At 43.0% G+C, this 19468-nt stretch overlaps 1 protein-coding gene across 3 annotated transcripts in view; it reads right to left on the reverse strand.

The window, feature by feature from the left end:
- LOC142660696 (dipeptidase 2-like) overlaps positions 1-19468 on the reverse strand; it is a 183797-nt gene that overhangs the window by 57122 nt on the left and 107207 nt on the right. For all 3 annotated transcript variants that reach the window (XM_075837483.1, XM_075837481.1, XM_075837482.1), the window contains exon 9: positions 6738-6813. In XM_075837483.1, coding sequence (XP_075693598.1) covers positions 6738-6813 — 76 coding nt within the window. The remainder of the gene's footprint in view (positions 1-6737; positions 6814-19468) is intronic.

Consider the following 19468-nt stretch of genomic DNA (forward strand, 5'->3'; position numbering starts at 1 on the left):
AAAATGTAACATTTATAAAATGAAAACCTATTACACCCACAAAGCTCTCCACAGTGCTGCACCTCCTCACATCTCCTCCCTCATCTCTATCTACCAGCCTACCCGCGCTCTACGTTCTGCCAACGACCTTAGATTACCATTCTCCATTATCCGAACCTCCTACTCAAAGAGTTTTGAAATTTGTCTGTTGGGATTTCCATGGGACATAGAAATGGAACAATTGACCGTGTTGGGGATTAAAAGAATACTGTATCAAACTCGGAAAGCTATTGCGGACCACTGGATACAATCCAGACCCCCCACAAATTAAGAATGAATATCCAATATGAATGAAACTATCAATTTGAAATGTGAGGTGTAATAAAGAGAAATTGCATATCAAAATGTTATTCCATTTTGAGCAGGTGGCTTGATACTCCCAATCCATCGAATCAGGCTTTGCTCAATATTCATTTTAGCCTGATGAGACTGTTGACCCACTATTTACCACGCAACAGGGGTATGTATTTCACAAGGATTGCGAAGAGCATGTTATGGCTATTGATGGTATATTTCTCATATACACTATATGGACAAAAGTATTGAGACACATTGAAATCATTGAATTCAGGTGTTTCATTCAGTCTCATTGTCACAGGTGTATAAAATCAAGCATCTAGTCATGTAGTTTGCCATTACATTTGTGAAAGAATGGGTAATTCTAAGGAGCTCACTGAATTCCAGCGTGGTCCTGTAATAGGACTCCACTGTTGCAACAAGCCAGTTTGTAAACTTTCTTCCCTCCTAGATATTCCACGATCAACTGAGTGATATTATTACAAAGTGGAAGCATTTAGGAGCCACAGCAACTCAGCCACGAGGTGGCAGACCAAGTAAAGTTACTTATTGGGGTAACCGAGTGCTGCGGCGCATACAGGGGCGTAGCTAGAGGCTCATGGGCCCCGATGCAAAAATTCTTACTGGGCCCCCCCCCACAAACTTCTCATGGCCGACGGTCCGCTTTCAGCTGCATCGCTGGGTCTCCTAAGTGACCCAACAATGCAGCACTAGCAGCCGGGGCGTCACTAAGGCTGGGTTCACACACACTATTTACGGACGTAATTCGGGCGTTTTAGCATTGAATTACGTCCGAAAATGCGGCTCAAAAGCGTCGGCAAACATCTGCCCATTCATTTGAATGGGTCTTACGATGTGCCGACGGTCATTTTTTTTACGAGCCGCTGTCAAAAGGCGGCGCGTAAAAAAGTGCCTGTCACTTCTTCAGACGTAAATGGAGCCGTTTTCCATGGACTCCATGGAAAACCAGCTTCAATTACGTCCGTAATGGACGCAGCAAAAGACGCCTGCACATGCCATTACGGCTGAAATTACGGTGCTGTTTTCTCCTGAAAACAGCACAGTAATTTCAGCCGTAACGGACGCAGCCGTGTGAACATACCCTCAGGGCTTAAAATGTCCGGGAAATAGCCCCAATACATATGTGTCCGCCCCAAAAAAAAGTGTGTATATGAGACAGCATAGCATATCTATAGCACTACGACCCTATAAACTATGGATAGGATTAGATACAGTGGCTGAGCAGACAGTATCACACATGATAGGATTAGATACAGTGGCTCAGAAGGCAGTATCACACATGATAGGATTAGATACACAGCTCAGCAGACAGTATCACACATGATAGGATTAGATACAGTGGCTCAGCAGACAGTACCACACATGATAGGATTAGATACAGTGGCTCAGCAGACAGTACCACACATGATAGGATTAGATACAGTGGCTCAGCAGACAGTATCACACATGATAGGATTAGATACAGTGGCTCAGCAGACAGTACCACACATGATAGGATTAGATACAGTGGCTCAGCAGACAGTATCACACATGATAGGATTAGATACAGTGGCTCAGCAGACAGTATCACACATGATCGGATTAGATATAGGGCCCAGCAGACAGTATCATACATGATTGGATTAGATACACAGCTCAGCAGACTGTATCACACATGATAGGATTAGATACAGGGCCCAGCTCGTTGACATTGCGGCTCCAGCGCTGGACCCAGGATAGGTAAGAATAATAATTTTGCTTCTTTATGTGTTACTGATTATTTTTGTGTTTGTGTTTTTTTTACAGGTTCGGTTGTTGGACTTCGGATTCGAGGACTTCAATGACGGCGTTTTTTTTATTCTCAATAAAATGGTTAATGAGGGTTGTTTTTTTATTTCAATAAAATATTTTTTCTATGTGCTTGTATCTTTTTAAACTTTATTATCACCGCCTTAGTAATGGCCGCTGGCTGATTGACAACCTCCATTACTAAGGCGAGGCTTAATGTTAGCCGGTGCAGAGGCTACACTAACCCCCATTATTACCCCGGTACCAACCGCCACCAGGGGTACTGGGAAGAGCCGGGTACAAACCAGTACCCGACCATCTGTAGTGACGGGCAGGCACCGGGGTGGCCGCAGGCTGGTATTAGGCTGGGGAAGGCCAAAAACAGTGGCCCTTCCCACCCTTGTAATGCTGCCTGCTGCTGCTGTGTTGCATCTGGCTGGTTATGAAAATTGGGGGGGACCCGAAATCGTTCTTTCCAATTATTATTTTTTTTTTGGTTTTTTTAAATGACGTGGGGTCCCCCCCATTTTTCATAACCAGCCAGATACAATAAAGCAGCAGCAGGCAGCATTACCAGGATGGGAAGGGCCACTGTTTTTGCCTTTCCCCTCCTGATAATACCAGCCTGCGGCCACCCCAGTGGCCGACCATCACTACAGATGGTCAGGTACTGGATGGTACCCGGCTCTTCCCAGCACCCCTGGTGGCGGTGGGTACCGGGGTAATAAAGGGGGTTAGTGTTAGCCTCTGTACCTGCTAACACTAAGCCCCGCCTTAGCAATGGATGCTGTCAATCAGCCGGCGGCCATTACTAAGGCGGTAGTAATATAGTTTAAAAAAAAAACACAAAGACATAGAAAAAATATTTTATTGAAATAAAAAAAAAACCCACACAGCCCTCATTAACCATTTTATTAATAAAAAAAAAGCCGTCATCTAAGTAGTCCTGGAATCCGACGTAGTCCAACGACCGAACCTGTAAGAAAACACACAAAATATGATTAGTAACACATGTGTTAGGGTATGTGCACACACACTAATTACGTCCGTAATTGACGGACGTATTTCGGCCGCAAGTACCGGACCGAACACAGTGCAGGGAGCCGGGCTCCTAGCGTCGTACTTATGTACGACGCTAGGAGTCCCTGCCTCGCTGCCGGACAACTGTCCCGTACTGAAAACATGTTTACAGTATGGGACAGTTGTCCTGCAGCGAGCCAGGGACTCCTAGCATCGTACATAAGTATGATGCTAGGAGCCCGGCTCCCTGCACTGTGTTCGGTCCTTTACTTGCGGCCGAAATACGTCCGTCAATTACGGACGTAATTAGTGTCTGTGCACATACCCTAAGGCTTAGATACAGGGCCCATGTGTGATACTGTCTGTGGGACCCTGTCTCTAAGCCTACCACAAGGTAGGCTTAGATACAGGGTCCAGCAGACAGTAATCTTATACAGTATAAGATTACTGTGTACTGGGGCCCTGTATCTAAACCTACAGTGTGGTAGGCTTAGATACAGGGCCCAGCAGACAGGATCACGCATGGGCCATGTATCTAAGCCTACCATGTGATTGGCTTAGATATAGGGCCCAGCAGACAGGATCACACAATCTGTGATCCTGTCTCATGGGCCCCCTAAGCCTGATACATCGTAGGCTTAGGGGTTGTGCAGTCCCTAAACATTGATGGCCTATCCACAGGATAGGCCATCAATAGATGATGTGTCGCCCGGGACCCGCAAATCAGCTGTTTTGAAGGGGCCGCAGCACTCGTACGAGAGCGGCGTCCCCTTCATTTCACTACTCGCTCACACTGCGAATCGCCGACACCGATTCACAGTGTGACCGGAATGAAGTGACAGGAATGAAGGGGAGCAGCTCTCGTACGAGTGCTGCGGCCCCTTCAAAACAGCTGATTGGCGGGTCCCGGGAGTCAGACCCCGCCAGTCAGGGCTAACCTTACCTTCCTCTTCGGCCGCGGCGGGAGTTCTGTAGTCTCGATGCTGTGTGCGGCGCATAGCGCTGTGACGTCATGCGCTGCGCACAGCGCTTGACGTCAGGACCTCAGCAGCGATCCGGAACCAGGAAGGTAAGTAAAGTATGTTACTATAGTAACAGGGGCCCGCGGCCCGAGTTACTATAGTAACTTTTTATTGATGTGGTGCGGGGGGCCGTGGGCCCCCCTGGCTTCTGGGCCCGGTCGCAATTGCGACCGCTGCGACCCCTATAGCTACGCCAGTGGGCGCATAGTGAAAAAAAATCTAACACTCTGCTGACAACATTGTACCAACTGTAATGTTTGGTGGAGGAGGGATAATGCTATAGGGCTGTTTTTTAGGGGTTGGCTGGGGCCCCTTATTCCAGTGAAGGGAAATCTCAATGCTTCAGCATACCAAGATATTTTGGACAATTGAATGCTTCCAACTTTGTGGGAACAGTTTGGAGAAGGCCCTTTTCTGTTACACCATGACTGTATCCCAGTGCACAAAACAAGGTGTATAATTGCATGGCTGGCTGAGTTTGGTGTGGAAAAACTAGACTGGCCCAAACAGAGTTCTGACCTCAACCCCATAAAACACCTTTGGAATTAACTAGAATGCAGATTGTGAGCCAGGTCCTCTCCTCCAACATCAGTGTCCATATAGTGTATCTCTCTGGGTATGGTACGCTGTATAACTGGTTGATCAGTGCATAGAGGAGTTTATATATTCCTATCGTATCATATACAGTCATATCTCACTACAGTTTTCAAACGTATGCTATTGACCACACATACATAATTATTGTACTAGGCAACATTTTTGCACTATTCAGGTAATACATACTGTACTGATGTTATATCTGACTGTCTCTCAGGGGGATGGGGGGCAAGTTATTTTGGGGAAATGTATGTTATTTGACGTTGGTTTATGTTTTGTATTGTTTATAACAATGCAAAATGTTCAATAAAAAATATCTGTTAAAAAAAAACTACTGGATAAACCTACCACTGAAAAATACTGTGCAATATTGGAGGACAACTTTAGCAACCAGAGCCAGACAGCTGTTGCCAAGGCAGATAAAATGGCAAAATAGGCTTAGATGATCATGATAAGGACATAGTTTTGCCTCTATACAAATCACTAGTCAAACCACACATTTTATGTACGATTTTAGGCACCTGTAAATAAGAAAGCTATAGACCTATTTGAGCGGGTGTAGAGTAGGGAGCGATCAAGGTGAACCGGTGGATTGTAGTACCAAAAAAGGTTATCAAACTTGGGGTAATTCATTTTAGAAAAAAAGACGGCTTAGGGGTGATCTAATTACAATGTACAAATTTATGAATGGACCAGACAGAGATATTTCTAATGCTGTTTTTTCACTCAGGCCTGTAGCAATGACAAGGGGGCATCCTCTATGTCTGGGGGAAAGAAAATGTCACATTGATTCTTTTCTGTATGAGCAGTGAGATTATGGAACTTGCTGCCACAACCATTGTTGTGATGGTTGACTCTTTGAACAAGTTCAAAAATGGGCCGGGAAGCCATTCCTGAAAAATATAATATTACAAGTTACTGGTACTAGATTTCAGAAAGGAATTTTTTCCCCTAATATGGCGCATTTGGCATCTGCCTTATTTGGGTTTTTGCCTTTCTGGTCCAATTCGTTAGGATTATAAGCTGGACTTCATATATCGGTGTCTTTTTTCAACCTTATCAACTATGTAACTATGTACTGTAAATTGCCACATATTTTCTGTGTAGAATCTGCCCGAAAATCAGCAGCACATCTTCTACGTCTGAACATGGCCTAATTTAGTAACATGTAGAACAACATACAGCAACAATAACTTGAAGTTTATCAGTCTCTCACATCGTTTTGGATACATTTGAGCCTAGTCTTCTTTACAACATTGCTTCAGTTCATTGAAGTTTTAGTGCACACGTTTATGCACAGCTCTGTTAAGATCCCTCTAAAGCATCTAAGGGATTGATGTCTGGTCTTTGACTTGGCCATTCCAATACCTTGATTTATTTTTTTTTCTTTAGTCATTAAGATTTGCTGGTGTGCTTGCACATTTTTTTAAATCTTCCTGTGTCTAAATATTTTACATATTTGTTATGGTGCCCCCGGCTGTACTTCGGATTTCCTCTCACAACATTCACCTATTGTGTTTAGTGGCGATGGACATTGATGTCAAATAGCTCTTGTACATACTCTGTGGAGTGATTTCGGCTATCGTGCAGGCAGCCAATAAGAATTAGAACACTTGAAGCGATTTCTTCTCACCGACACTGAACACATTAGGTGGATACTCTGAGAGGGGAAACAAAACAACACCAGGAGGTGCCATAACAAGTATGTAACACCAATATCTAGACACTGGAGCACTTTTTAAAATTATTCGAAAGGAAATATTTTTATATTTTGTGTGGTCTAACAGAAATGTAATATTTAATTGTAGGACAACCCCTTTAATGATTTTTTCGAGTAGTATGATATTCTTTTGTATAAACTGATGACAGTTTTAGGCGGGTAGAACATTTTCTCAATCTCTTGCAGTCATTTATATGAACACCACATAGGTAGTGTGACATTTCCCATAATAAATTCTAAACAGAATGACTTACCCAGTTACCCCATCATAATCTCCACCAATTCCAATAGATTCTGATCCTGCTAACTTTTTTATGTAGTCAAAATGGTCTAAAGAAAAAAAAGAGTTTATTAGACAGTTCATTAGAGAGTTAGAAAACTGTATTTGCCTTTTAATTAACCTTTTATTTTCGTCTTTGATAATATTGTATTTGTTTAAATAGGGTGATTTTCACACTAGCGATTTTCTCAGTTCTACACTCCATTAAAAATTGAATAAAAACTAAAAAAACTCTTAGGCGTTAATATGAAACAGGTTATAATGAGGATCGCTACAGGAAAAGCAGTCCTACTGCACAGGACTAGTATACTCGAGTCACCAGCCTCAGAAATTGTAAATGAACAGCCCCTCAGATAGGAGTGCAATTGAATTCTCCAATGAGTTCAAACAGCAAAAATACCTCAACATCAACTGTTCAGAGAAGACTGCGGAAATCAGGTCTCCATGATAGAATTGCTGCAAGAAACCCACCACTAAGGCACATAAATAAGGTAGACACCTGCTTGTGCCAAGGAACATATACAGTAAACATAAGACAAGTGGAAATCTGTCCTTTGGTCTGATGAGTCCAAATTTGAGATTTTTGTCTCTACATTGTTAGACGCAGAGAAGGTGAACAAATGATGTCTGGATGTGTGGTTCCCACTGTGAAGCATAGCGGTGGGAATGTGATGGTATGGAGATGATTTTCTGGTGACACTATTGGCGATCTATAAAAAGTGAAGGCACACAATACCGCTACCACAACATTCTGCAGCGACACTCCATTCCATCTGGTTAGTGGTTAGTTGCTCCATCAGGATAACAACCCAAAACACACCTCCAGGCTGTGTAGGCTGAGCTGCTTGACAAAAAAGAAGAGCGATGGATGACCTGGCATCCACAGTCCCCTGTGGACTGTAACTTTTTAGTTCCAATTACTTTACTATTTACTATATATTTTATAAATGGTTAAATATAGGAAAAATAAAGAAAACCCCTTCTTTGAGTAGCTATGTCCAAACTTTTGACTGCTGATATATAATAGAAGCCACAAACCTAAAAGAAGAAGCCATGCAAAGTCCGCAGGAATCATCCAAAGGAAAGGAGGCAGCACACCAATATGTAATTCAAAAGGTGTTTTATTCACCCAGTGTGTAGGCGACATTTCACCTTCTCATTGAAGGCATTCTCAAGCAATAAATACATGTGCATACGCCATTTGAATAGTGTTTGCCTTCAATGAGAAGGTGAAACGTCCCATACACACTGGGTGAATAAAACACCTTTTGAATTACATATTGGTGTGCTGCCTCCTTGCTTCTACCTTGCTCTGTTTGGATTTCCTAAAAGAGGAAGATATTTCTTTTTTTACGGTAAATTAGCTAATTCTTCAGGCAGGGCTGCCGTTTGCAATATCTGAGCTCAATGCAAACAAACTTGAAAATCACTATGGGCCCCCTCCTATTTGAAAGGAATAGTCTTGCATATTAGGTCAACCTGAGATAAACTGAGTATTTGTGCATACTGCTGTGTGTTATGGAGCTAGTCGTATTTTATGTCACGGGGCCAGCAGAGGGTGGTGTGAACCTAGCTTGGGGACAAAGATTTGACTTGGGGCGCAATTGGGGAGCGGAGTCTAAGAGATGACAGTCCATGAGATGACAGAAATATCAATCAGTGACAAAGTTCATAGTATAATAGTATTATAATTTGTAAGACTGAAAAATTATTCTGTAATGTTGATCCAGAAAAAGACAAAACCCCCATGAGGCAAAAGCCAATTTTTCTCATCCCATTGTAATTAGAATAAATCCCTGGATCAATGACCCATCTACAGCAATCTAGTTGTCATGAGACCCTGGGATTTTCTGTCACGGGCCCAGCAGAAGGCGGTGTGAACCTACCTTGTCTCCAAGGGAATTGACGTGGGGCTAAACCGGGGAGCAGAGTCTAAGGGAACCCCTGGACATCACCCTTTAACCCCTGTACAGGAATGTGGACTTCGCGGCAGGAGAACCCCAAGTTGCTATCCCCAGAGTCGTCTCCCTTGGTGACGGCCTACTTAACAGGTGAAGTGTCAATGAGTGTGGTCTGGTATAGCAAAATGTCAAGGCAGGCGCAAGGTTCATAACGGGTCATGTAACTGATCGTCAGGGAAGGCGTCAGAAGTTTGTTACGGGTAACTAAGCAAAAGTTCAGGGCAGGCAGGGATGATCAAAGTACAGGCTGGGGTCAAAACATAGGAAATCCAATAAACTAGCTAGCTTAGACTTTAGGAACACTTGGAACACTAGAAGAACCAAATTGCTATGGCAAAAAGCAAGAAAAGGTGATTGAATTTAAATACCCAGGGAAGTTGGGTGAAAATAATTTTGGCGTTTGCTGGTCCTTTAAAAAAGCAAGGGTCAGCGCTCATGCAGTAGGACTCAGAGTAGAGCATCGGTGGTGTGCGTAGCCACCAGATGCTGAGCTGAGAACAGTGGTGTAAGGAACAGCAGGTTGTGGACGCACTGTGCTACTTAACTGGTTTGGATTAGGGCCACCTCCAAGGGTGTTATCTAAGTAGCCTCCCTGGTCTTCACTCTTTAACCTCAATATAGGGATCTGGACTTCGCTGTGGGGAGACTACCTGCTCGCTACCCCTTGATGTGGTCCCGATGTGAGTAACAGCTGGCCCAGTTCACCAGAATGCAACATACACAGCGCCCCTAAGAATTATAGCACCATACACTGCGCGCTTGAATATAATAGTACCATACACTATGCCCCTGTTTACAATTGTGTCAAATACTGTAAAGAATTGCACACACACAATCGAAAGTGCCACTCACAACGCCCCCTGTAGATAGCACCACTGACAGTGCCCCCTGTAGATAGTGCCCATCAGAGCCCCCTGTAGAGAGCCCACTGCAGATAGAGCCCCATGTAGAAACTCCCCTATAGATAGTCCCACCCCCTTATAGATAGTGCCACAGTACCCCCTGTAGAAATTGACACCCCCAATAGATTGCGCCACACACCCATCCTGTAGATAGTGCCACTGTAGCCCCCCTATAGATAGATAGTGCCACACAGATCCAGGATACACCACTGCGAACCTGACGTGTGTTTCACCACAGCTTCTTCATGGGGTGGGTATTAGCGGTACATTCTCAGGTTGGGTCATCGTCAATAGCGCATCCCATAGATCTGTGTAGGGAGGCTGCCCATGGCCACCCAAGGAATAGATAGTAGATAGTGCCACACAGCCCCCTGTAGATAGTGCCACACACCCATTCTGTAGATAGTGCCATAGTAACCCCTGTAAATAGTGCCACATACCCCCTGTAGATAATTCCACAGTACCCCTGTAGATAGGGACACACACACCCTGTAGATAGTGCCACAGTACCCCCCATAGATAGTGCCACAGTAACCCCTGTAGATAGTGCCACACGCCTCCTGTAGAAAGTGTCACATACCCCCGGTAGATAGTGCCAAACCCCCCTGTAGATAGTGCCACACACAACTGCCGTAAGATAGTGTTACAGTACCCCCTGTCGATAGTGACACACACCACCGTTGATAGCGCCACATCCCACTGTAGATAGTGCCACTAAGCCCCCTGTAGATAGTGCCACACTGTCCCCTGTGGATAGCGACAACCCCTCCCCTGTAGTTAGTGCAACACCCCCCCCCTGTAGATAACGCCACACTGCCCCCCTGTAGGTAGCACCCCACTTATGACATCACCGCACTGTCTGTATCACAAAAAAGCGCCAAATTGCGGGGAAGGGAACTGATGTTTCCCTTGCCTCACCAGCGTTGTCAATTGCATCCGTGTTCAAAGGACACTGATACAATTGAGTCCTATGTAAGAGCCTTCCGGCCCTTGTCACAGGGTGCTTTCTGCCCCATACACAAAGCAGCTTTGTCCCTTATTTTTGTAGCGATTCGCAAAACTAAGATGTGGTTTTATTCTTTGGGGGACATGGGCCTCCCAGGAGCCCAGGACCACAGGTGGCTGCCCTTAATGCACCAATGGGGATCCGCTATTGACTGTGACCCAATCTGAGAATGTACCATTAATAACCACCCCCTTTTTTCTATCAATGAGCCAATTACTTACCCACTTACACATATTTTCCTCCAGTCCCAGCATTTTCATTTTATGTACCAATCTCTTTTGCGGCACAGTATCAAATGCTTTGAAAACGATATACAGTATGACATCCAATGACACACCCCAGTTCAGTCTAGAGTTTACCTCCTCTAAGAAGCTGATCTGATTAATTTGACAGGACCGATCCCTCTTAAAGCCATGCTAATATGGAGTTGTTCTTTTTTTCTTATTGAAATACTATAGGATAGCATCTCTTAGACAACCTCCAAACATTTTACCCACAATTAAGGTTTTACTTTCAGGGCTATATTTGCTGGGTTAGATTTTTGGCTCCTTTTTGAATATTAGCACAACATTTGCTATGCGCCAGTCATGTAGAACACGTCAGATTGGTTGGTTTTTCTATTCCCAAATGGCCATGCTCATCATGCAGAACCCTGAGAACCATTTCTCAATAATTTTCTGGCAGTACCAATGCCATAGAGGTAATCATGGTGATTGTCCACTATGACCCATTAAAGAACTAAAAATTCTGATTATGAGCTTGGTAGTTCTTCTCACTTACTGTTAACCCTCGACTGTTTTAATACACTGACCTAAGTGTCCCATCATAGTCCTGGTATAATATAGCTCCCTGCCCATTCAATGAGGCAATCGCATGCAACACATACAGCTTTTAAGGATCTGCATATGCTTCACAGACGCTTAAGTCAAACAATACTTTAAGGTTAACTAAACATTTAAAAAAAAACATTTGACATGTCATAGTGACGTGTCAGAAGTTTTGATTGGTTGGGGTCCAAGCACTGAGACCCCCACCGATCACTAAAACAAAGTGACATAAGCGCTCGGGTGAACACTGTACCACTTCCCATTTCATCGGCTTTCTGAGGAAAGTCAAGCAAATGGTGTACATAGACTTTCTATTGAGCCAATACACCACTTGCTCGGCTTTCCGAGGACAGTCGACTAGACACTAAGCAGCACAGCCCTCACCTGAGTGCTTCTGCCGCTTAATTTTAACGATTGGTGGGGGTCTCAGTACTCAGACTGATAAAGACTTCTGACATGTCACTATGACACGTCAAATGTTTTTCAAAAGTTTATTTATCCTTTCAGTTTCTCAAAGGCTTCATTACATTTTTGATCCCACTTATCTCCAAAGGGTGCATTTACATTACAGTAGAGTTTCTTTACATTCTGATTTTAATGAGATGAGGTGAGTATTCCTTAGTTAGCCTATTAAGGACTTAGGAATCTTTGAATACTGAAGGATGAATCTCCTATAGTGCCAACAGAATCCCAAGAAAGATCGAAGCTATCCTGTGGATAGGTCATCAGTATGACAAATTGCCCCATGCCTGGACAACCCCTTTAATACTGAACCAATGTACCTATAAGACTGAGATTACTAACGAGTCTTCTCATAACTCCAATAGAGACTACAACTAAAAGTGCACAAACAATAGAACGCCAAGAACAGTTGCACCAAAGGAGCTCCTGGAAGCCAGTCCAGTTCTGGAACAGCATTCTTTGGAATGATGAAACTAATATCAACCTGTACCAGATTGATGGGAGGAAGAAAGTATGGAGAAGGCTTGGAACGGCTCATCCTCTGCAAATCATGGTGGAGGCAGTGTCATGGCATGGACATGCAAGGCTGCCAAAGGCACTGGGTCACTAATGTTTACTCATGATGTGACTGAAAACAGAAGCAGCCGGATGAATTCTGAATTGTTCAGGGATATACTTTCTTCTCAGATTTAATCAAATGCAGCAAGGTTGATTGTCCGTGGCTTCACAGTACAGATGGTCAATGACCCAAAACATACTGCCAAAGCAACCCATGTTTGCAAAGAAGTGGAATATTCTGCAATGGCCAAGTCAATCACCAGATCTCAACCCGATCAAGATCGAGTTTCACTTGCTTAAAGAGGCTCTGTCACCACATTATAAGTGGCCTATCTCCTACATAATCTGATCGGCGCTGTAATGTAGATAACAGCAGTGGTTTTTATTTTGAAAAACGATCATTTTTTAGCAAGTTATGAGTAAGTTTAGATTTTGTTTCTTAAAGACCAACTGGGCGTGTTTTTACTTTTGACCAAGTGGGTGTTGTAAAGAAGTGTATGAAGCTGACCAATCAGTGACCAATCAGTGACATACACTTCTCATTGTTCCAGCCCAGCATGATCCACAGCACAGTGTGAAATTTTTGTAGCAGCACAAGTCCCGAGTTCCTGGTGCGGTGCACGCTGTCAAGCCAGGCAAACCTTCTCTGGCATAATGTAATTTCCAACAAAGCAGTATGACAACAACACACGTCTCCAAATCTTCAAAAAGGTTTTATTGTCAAAATATCTTGCGACAAACAGGCTAACTTTTTAACCTGCAGTGAGTGAAGGGTCTTTCTCAAGCCTAACAACAAATCTAAAAGCATCATCTTAAATAGATAGGTGCATTTGATCACATGGTGCATTCCAAAACTATCAAAATTGTGATCAAAGTCTTTTAAGAAGTACAGTAAAACCGTGTTAGCCAGAAACAATATGCAATGTTAAATACTTTTGTGTCAAAAAGGACAAAAGTATAGTAGGTATACTCAGTGGCGGATTATCATTAGGGCGTTTCGGGCGGTCGCCCGGGGGCCCAAGGCTCCCAGGGGGCCCATGACCGCCCGAACCCCCTCATGCCCAGTGGCGTTGCTAGCACCGGAGGGAGCCCCGGTGCCAGGACCGCACCTGTCAGGCGAGGGGAGCTTCGCTTCTACTTAGCAGCCGTGGTCTGTGCTGCTTTAGAAGCTCCCCCTCCAGCCCCCCTTCCCTGCTCTAAACATCTCTCCTCTGCTGCTAGCTGTCGGGACATGGGGGAGGGGAGACTGTCGGCGGGCTCTGTGTCGTGCTGTGAGCAGGAGAAGAGCTGCAGTGAAGACCACAGGTGGCTGCCCTTAATGCACCAATGGGGATCCGCTATTGACTGTGACCCAATCTGAGAATGTACCATTAATAACCACCCCCTTTTTTCTATCAATGAGCCAATTACTTACCCACTTACACATATTTTCCTCCAGTCCCAGCATTTTCATTTTATGTACCAATCTCTTTTGCGGCACAGTATCAAATGCTTTGAAAACGATATACAGTATGACATCCAATGACACACCCCAGTTCAGTCTAGAGTTTACCTCCTCTAAGAAGCTGATCTGATTAATTTGACAGGACCGATCCCTCTTAAAGCCATGCTAATATGGAGTTGTTCTTTTTTTCTTATTGAAATACTATAGGATAGCATCTCTTAGACAACCTCCAAACATTTTACCCACAATTAAGGTTTTACTTTCAGGGCTATATTTGCTGGGTTAGATTTTTGGCTCCTTTTTGAATATTAGCACAACATTTGCTATGCGCCAGTCATGTAGAACACGTCAGATTGGTTGGTTTTTCTATTCCCAAATGGCCATGCTCATCATGCAGAACCCTGAGAACCATTTCTCAATAATTTTCTGGCAGTACCAATGCCATAGAGGTAATCATGGTGATTGTCCACTATGACCCATTAAAGAACTAAAAATTCTGATTATGAGCTTGGTAGTTCTTCTCACTTACTGTTAACCCTCGACTGTTTTAATACACTGACCTAAGTGTCCCATCATAGTCCTGGTATAATATAGCTCCCTGCCCATTCAATGAGGCAATCGCATGCAACACATACAGCTTTTAAGGATCTGCATATGCTTCACAGACGCTTAAGTCAAACAATACTTTAAGGTTAACTAAACATTTAAAAAAAAACATTTGACATGTCATAGTGACGTGTCAGAAGTTTTGATTGGTTGGGGTCCAAGCACTGAGACCCCCACCGATCACTAAAACAAAGTGACATAAGCGCTCGGGTGAACACTGTACCACTTCCCATTTCATCGGCTTTCTGAGGAAAGTCAAGCAAATGGTGTACATAGACTTTCTATTGAGCCAATACACCACTTGCTCGGCTTTCCGAGGACAGTCGACTAGACACTAAGCAGCACAGCCCTCACCTGAGTGCTTCTGCCGCTTAATTTTAACGATTGGTGGGGGTCTCAGTACTCAGACTGATAAAGACTTCTGACATGTCACTATGACACGTCAAATGTTTTTCAAAAGTTTATTTATCCTTTCAGTTTCTCAAAGGCTTCATTACATTTTTGATCCCACTTATCTCCAAAGGGTGCATTTACATTACAGTAGAGTTTCTTTACATTCTGATTTTAATGAGATGAGGTGAGTATTCCTTAGTTAGCCTATTAAGGACTTAGGAATCTTTGAATACTGAAGGATGAATCTCCTATAGTGCCAACAGAATCCCAAGAAAGATCGAAGCTATCCTGTGGATAGGTCATCAGTATGACAAATTGCCCCATGCCTGGACAACCCCTTTAATACTGAACCAATGTACCTATAAGACTGAGATTACTAACGAGTCTTCTCATAACTCCAATAGAGACTACAACTAAAAGTGCACAAACAATAGAACGCCAAGAACAGTTGCACCAAAGGAGCTCCTGGAAGCCAGTCCAGTTCTGGAACAGCATTCTTTGGAATGATGAAACTAATATCAACCTGTACCAGATTGATGGGAGGAAGAAAGTATGGAGAAGGCTTGGAACGGCTCATCCTCTGCAAATCATGGTGGAGGCAGTGTCATGGCATGGACATGCAAGGCTGCCAAAGGCACTGGGTCACTAATGTTTACTCATGATGTGACTGAAAACAGAAGCAGCCGGATGAATTCTGAATTGTTCAGGGATATACTTTCTTCTCAGATTTAATCAAATGCAGCAAGGTTGATTGTCCGTGGCTTCACAGTACAGATGGTCAATGACCCAAAACATACTGCCAAAGCAACCCATGTTTGCAAAGAAGTGGAATATTCTGCAATGGCCAAGTCAATCACCAGATCTCAACCCGATCAAGATCGAGTTTCACTTGCTTAAAGAGGCTCTGTCACCACATTATAAGTGGCCTATCTCCTACATAATCTGATCGGCGCTGTAATGTAGATAACAGCAGTGGTTTTTATTTTGAAAAACGATCATTTTTTAGCAAGTTATGAGTAAGTTTAGATTTTGTTTCTTAAAGACCAACTGGGCGTGTTTTTACTTTTGACCAAGTGGGTGTTGTAAAGAAGTGTATGAAGCTGACCAATCAGTGACCAATCAGTGACATACACTTCTCATTGTTCCAGCCCAGCATGATCCACAGCACAGTGTGAAATTTTTGTAGCAGCACAAGTCCCGAGTTCCTGGTGCGGTGCACGCTGTCAAGCCAGGCAAACCTTCTCTGGCATAATGTAATTTCCAACAAAGCAGTATGACAACAACACACGTCTCCAAATCTTCAAAAAGGTTTTATTGTCAAAATATCTTGCGACAAACAGGCTAACTTTTTAACCTGCAGTGAGTGAAGGGTCTTTCTCAAGCCTAACAACAAATCTAAAAGCATCATCTTAAATAGATAGGTGCATTTGATCACATGGTGCATTCCAAAACTATCAAAATTGTGATCAAAGTCTTTTAAGAAGTACAGTAAAACCGTGTTAGCCAGAAACAATATGCAATGTTAAATACTTTTGTGTCAAAAAGGACAAAAGTATAGTAGGTATACTCAGTGGCGGATTATCATTAGGGCGTTTCGGGCGGTCGCCCGGGGGCCCAAGGCTCCCAGGGGGCCCATGACCGCCCGAACCCCCTCATGCCCAGTGGCGTTGCTAGCACCGGAGGGAGCCCCGGTGCCAGGACCGCACCTGTCAGGCGAGGGGAGCTTCGCTTCTACTTAGCAGCCGTGGTCTGTGCTGCTTTAGAAGCTCCCCCTCCAGCCCCCCTTCCCTGCTCTAAACATCTCTCCTCTGCTGCTAGCTGTCGGGACATGGGGGAGGGGAGACTGTCGGCGGGCTCTGTGTCGTGCTGTGAGCAGGAGAAGAGCTGCAGTGAAGACATAAAAGGTAAGTGCATGTGTGTTTAATGTCCATATTCATGTATGTTTAATGTCCATATTCATGTATGTTTAATGTCCATATTCATGTATGTTTAATGTCCATATTCATGTATGTTTAATGTCCATATTCATGTGTGTTTAATGTCCATATTCATGTGTGTTTAATGTCCATATTCATGTATGTTTAATGTCCATATTCATGTATGTTTAATGTCCATATTCATGTATGTTTAATGTCCATATTCATGTATGTTTATTGTCCATATTCATGTGTGTTTAATGTCCATATTCATGTGTGTTTAATGTCCATACTCATGTATGTTTATTGTCCATATTCATGTGTGTTTAATGTCCATATTCATGTGTGTTTAATGTCCATATTCATGTATGTTTAATGTCCATATTCATGTATGTTTAATGTCCATATTCATGTGTGTTTAATGTCCATATTCATGTATGTTTAATGTCCATATTCATGTGTTTACAAGGTGTACTTTGTGTATAATGTGCATACTCGTGTGTACTTTGTGTACTATGCATACTTTGTGTATAATGTGCCTACTTTGTGTACTTTGTGCATAATGTGTGTACTTTGTGTACTGTGCATACTTTGTGCATAATGTGCGTACTTTGTACTGTGCGTACTTTGTGCATAATGTGTGTACTGTGCGTACTTTGTGCGTACTTTGTGCATAATGTGGTACTTTGTGTACTGTGCGTACTTTGTGCATAATGTGCCTACTTTGTGTACTTTGTGCATAATGTGCGTACTTTGTGCATAATGTGCGTACTTTGTGCATAATGTGCGTACTTTGTGTACTGTGCGTACTTTGTGCATAATGTGCCTACTTTGTGTACTTTGTGCATAATGTGCGTACTTTGTGCATAATGTGCCTACTTTGTGTACTTTGTGCATAATGTGCGTACTTTGTGCATAATGTGCCTACTTTGTACTGTGCGCACTTTGTGCATAATGTGTGTACTGTGCGTACTTTGTGCGTACTTTGTGCATAATGTGGTACTTTGTGTACTGTGCGTACTTTGTGCATAATGTGCCTACTTTGTGTACTTTGTGCATAATGTGCGTACTTTGTGCATAATGTGCCTACTTTGTGCATAATGTGCGTACTTTGTGTACTTTGTGCATAATGTGCGTACTTTGTGCATAATGTGCGTACTTTGTGCATAATGTGGTACTTTGTGCATAATGTGCGTACTTTGTGCATAATGTGGTACTTTGTGTACTGTGCGTACTTTGTGCATAATGTGCCTACTTTGTGTACTTTGTGCATAATGTGCGTACTTTGTGCATAATGTGCGTACTTTGTGCATAATGTGCGTACTTTGTGCATAATGTGCGTACTTTGTGCATAATGTGGTACTTTGTGTACTCTGCGTACTTTGTGCATAATGTGCCTACTTTGTGTACTTTGTGCATAATGTGCGTACTTTGTGCATAATGTGCATACTTTGTGCATAATGTGCGTACTTTGTGCATAATGTGCGTACTTTGTGCATAATGTGGTACTTTGTGTACTGTGCGTACTTTGTGCATAATGTGCCTACTTTGTGTACTTTGTGCATAATGTGCGTACTTTGTGCATAATGTGCGTACTTTGTGCATAATGTGCGTACTTTGTGCATAATTTGGTACTTTGTGTACTGTGCGTACTTTGTGCATAATGTGCCTACTTTGTGTACTTTGTGCATAATGTGCGTACTTTGTGCATAATGTGCCTACTTTGTGCATAATGTGCCTACTTTGTGTACTTTGTGCATAATGTGCGTACTTTGTGCATAATGTGCGTACTTTGTGCATAATGTGCCTACTTTGTGTACTTTGTGCATAATGTGCGTACTTTGTGTATAATGTGCGTACTTTGTGCATAATGTGCCTACTTTGTGTACTTAGTGCATAATGTGCGTACTTTGTGCATAATGTGCGTACTTTGTGCATAATGTGGTACTTTGTGTACTGTGCGTACTTTGTGCATAATGTGCCTACTTTGTGTACTTTGTGCATAATGTGCGTACTTTGTGCATAATGTGCGTACTTTGTGCATAATGTGCGTACTTTGTGCATAATGTGCGTACTTTGTGCATAATGTGGTACTTTGTGTACTGTGCGTACTTTGTGCATAATGTGCGTACTTTGTGCATAATGTGCGTACTTTGTGCATAATGTGCGTACTTTGTGCATAATGTGGTACTTTGTGTACTGTGCGTACTTTGTGCATAATGTGCCTACTTTGTGCATAATGTGCGTACTTTGTGCATAATGTGCGTACTTTGTGCATAATGTGGTACTTTGTGTACTGTGCGTACTTTGTGCATAATGTGCGTACTTTGTGTACTGTGTGTACTTTGTGCATAATGTGCCTACTTTGTGTACTTTGTGCATAATGTGCGTACTTTGTGCATAATGTGCGTACTTTGTGCATAATGTGCGTACTTTGTGTACTGTGTGTACTTTGTGCATAATGTGCGTACTTTGTGTACTGTGCGTACTTTGTGCATAATGTGCGTACTTTGTGTACTGTGCGTACTTTGTGCATAATGTGCCTACTTTGTGTACTTTGTGCATAATGTGCGTACTTTGTGCATAATGTGCGTACTTTGTGCATAATGTGGTACTTTGTGTACTGTGCG

Source organism: Rhinoderma darwinii, chromosome 9 (assembly GCF_050947455.1).
Source record: "Rhinoderma darwinii isolate aRhiDar2 chromosome 9, aRhiDar2.hap1, whole genome shotgun sequence".
Classification (NCBI taxonomy): Eukaryota; Metazoa; Chordata; class Amphibia; order Anura; family Rhinodermatidae; genus Rhinoderma; species Rhinoderma darwinii.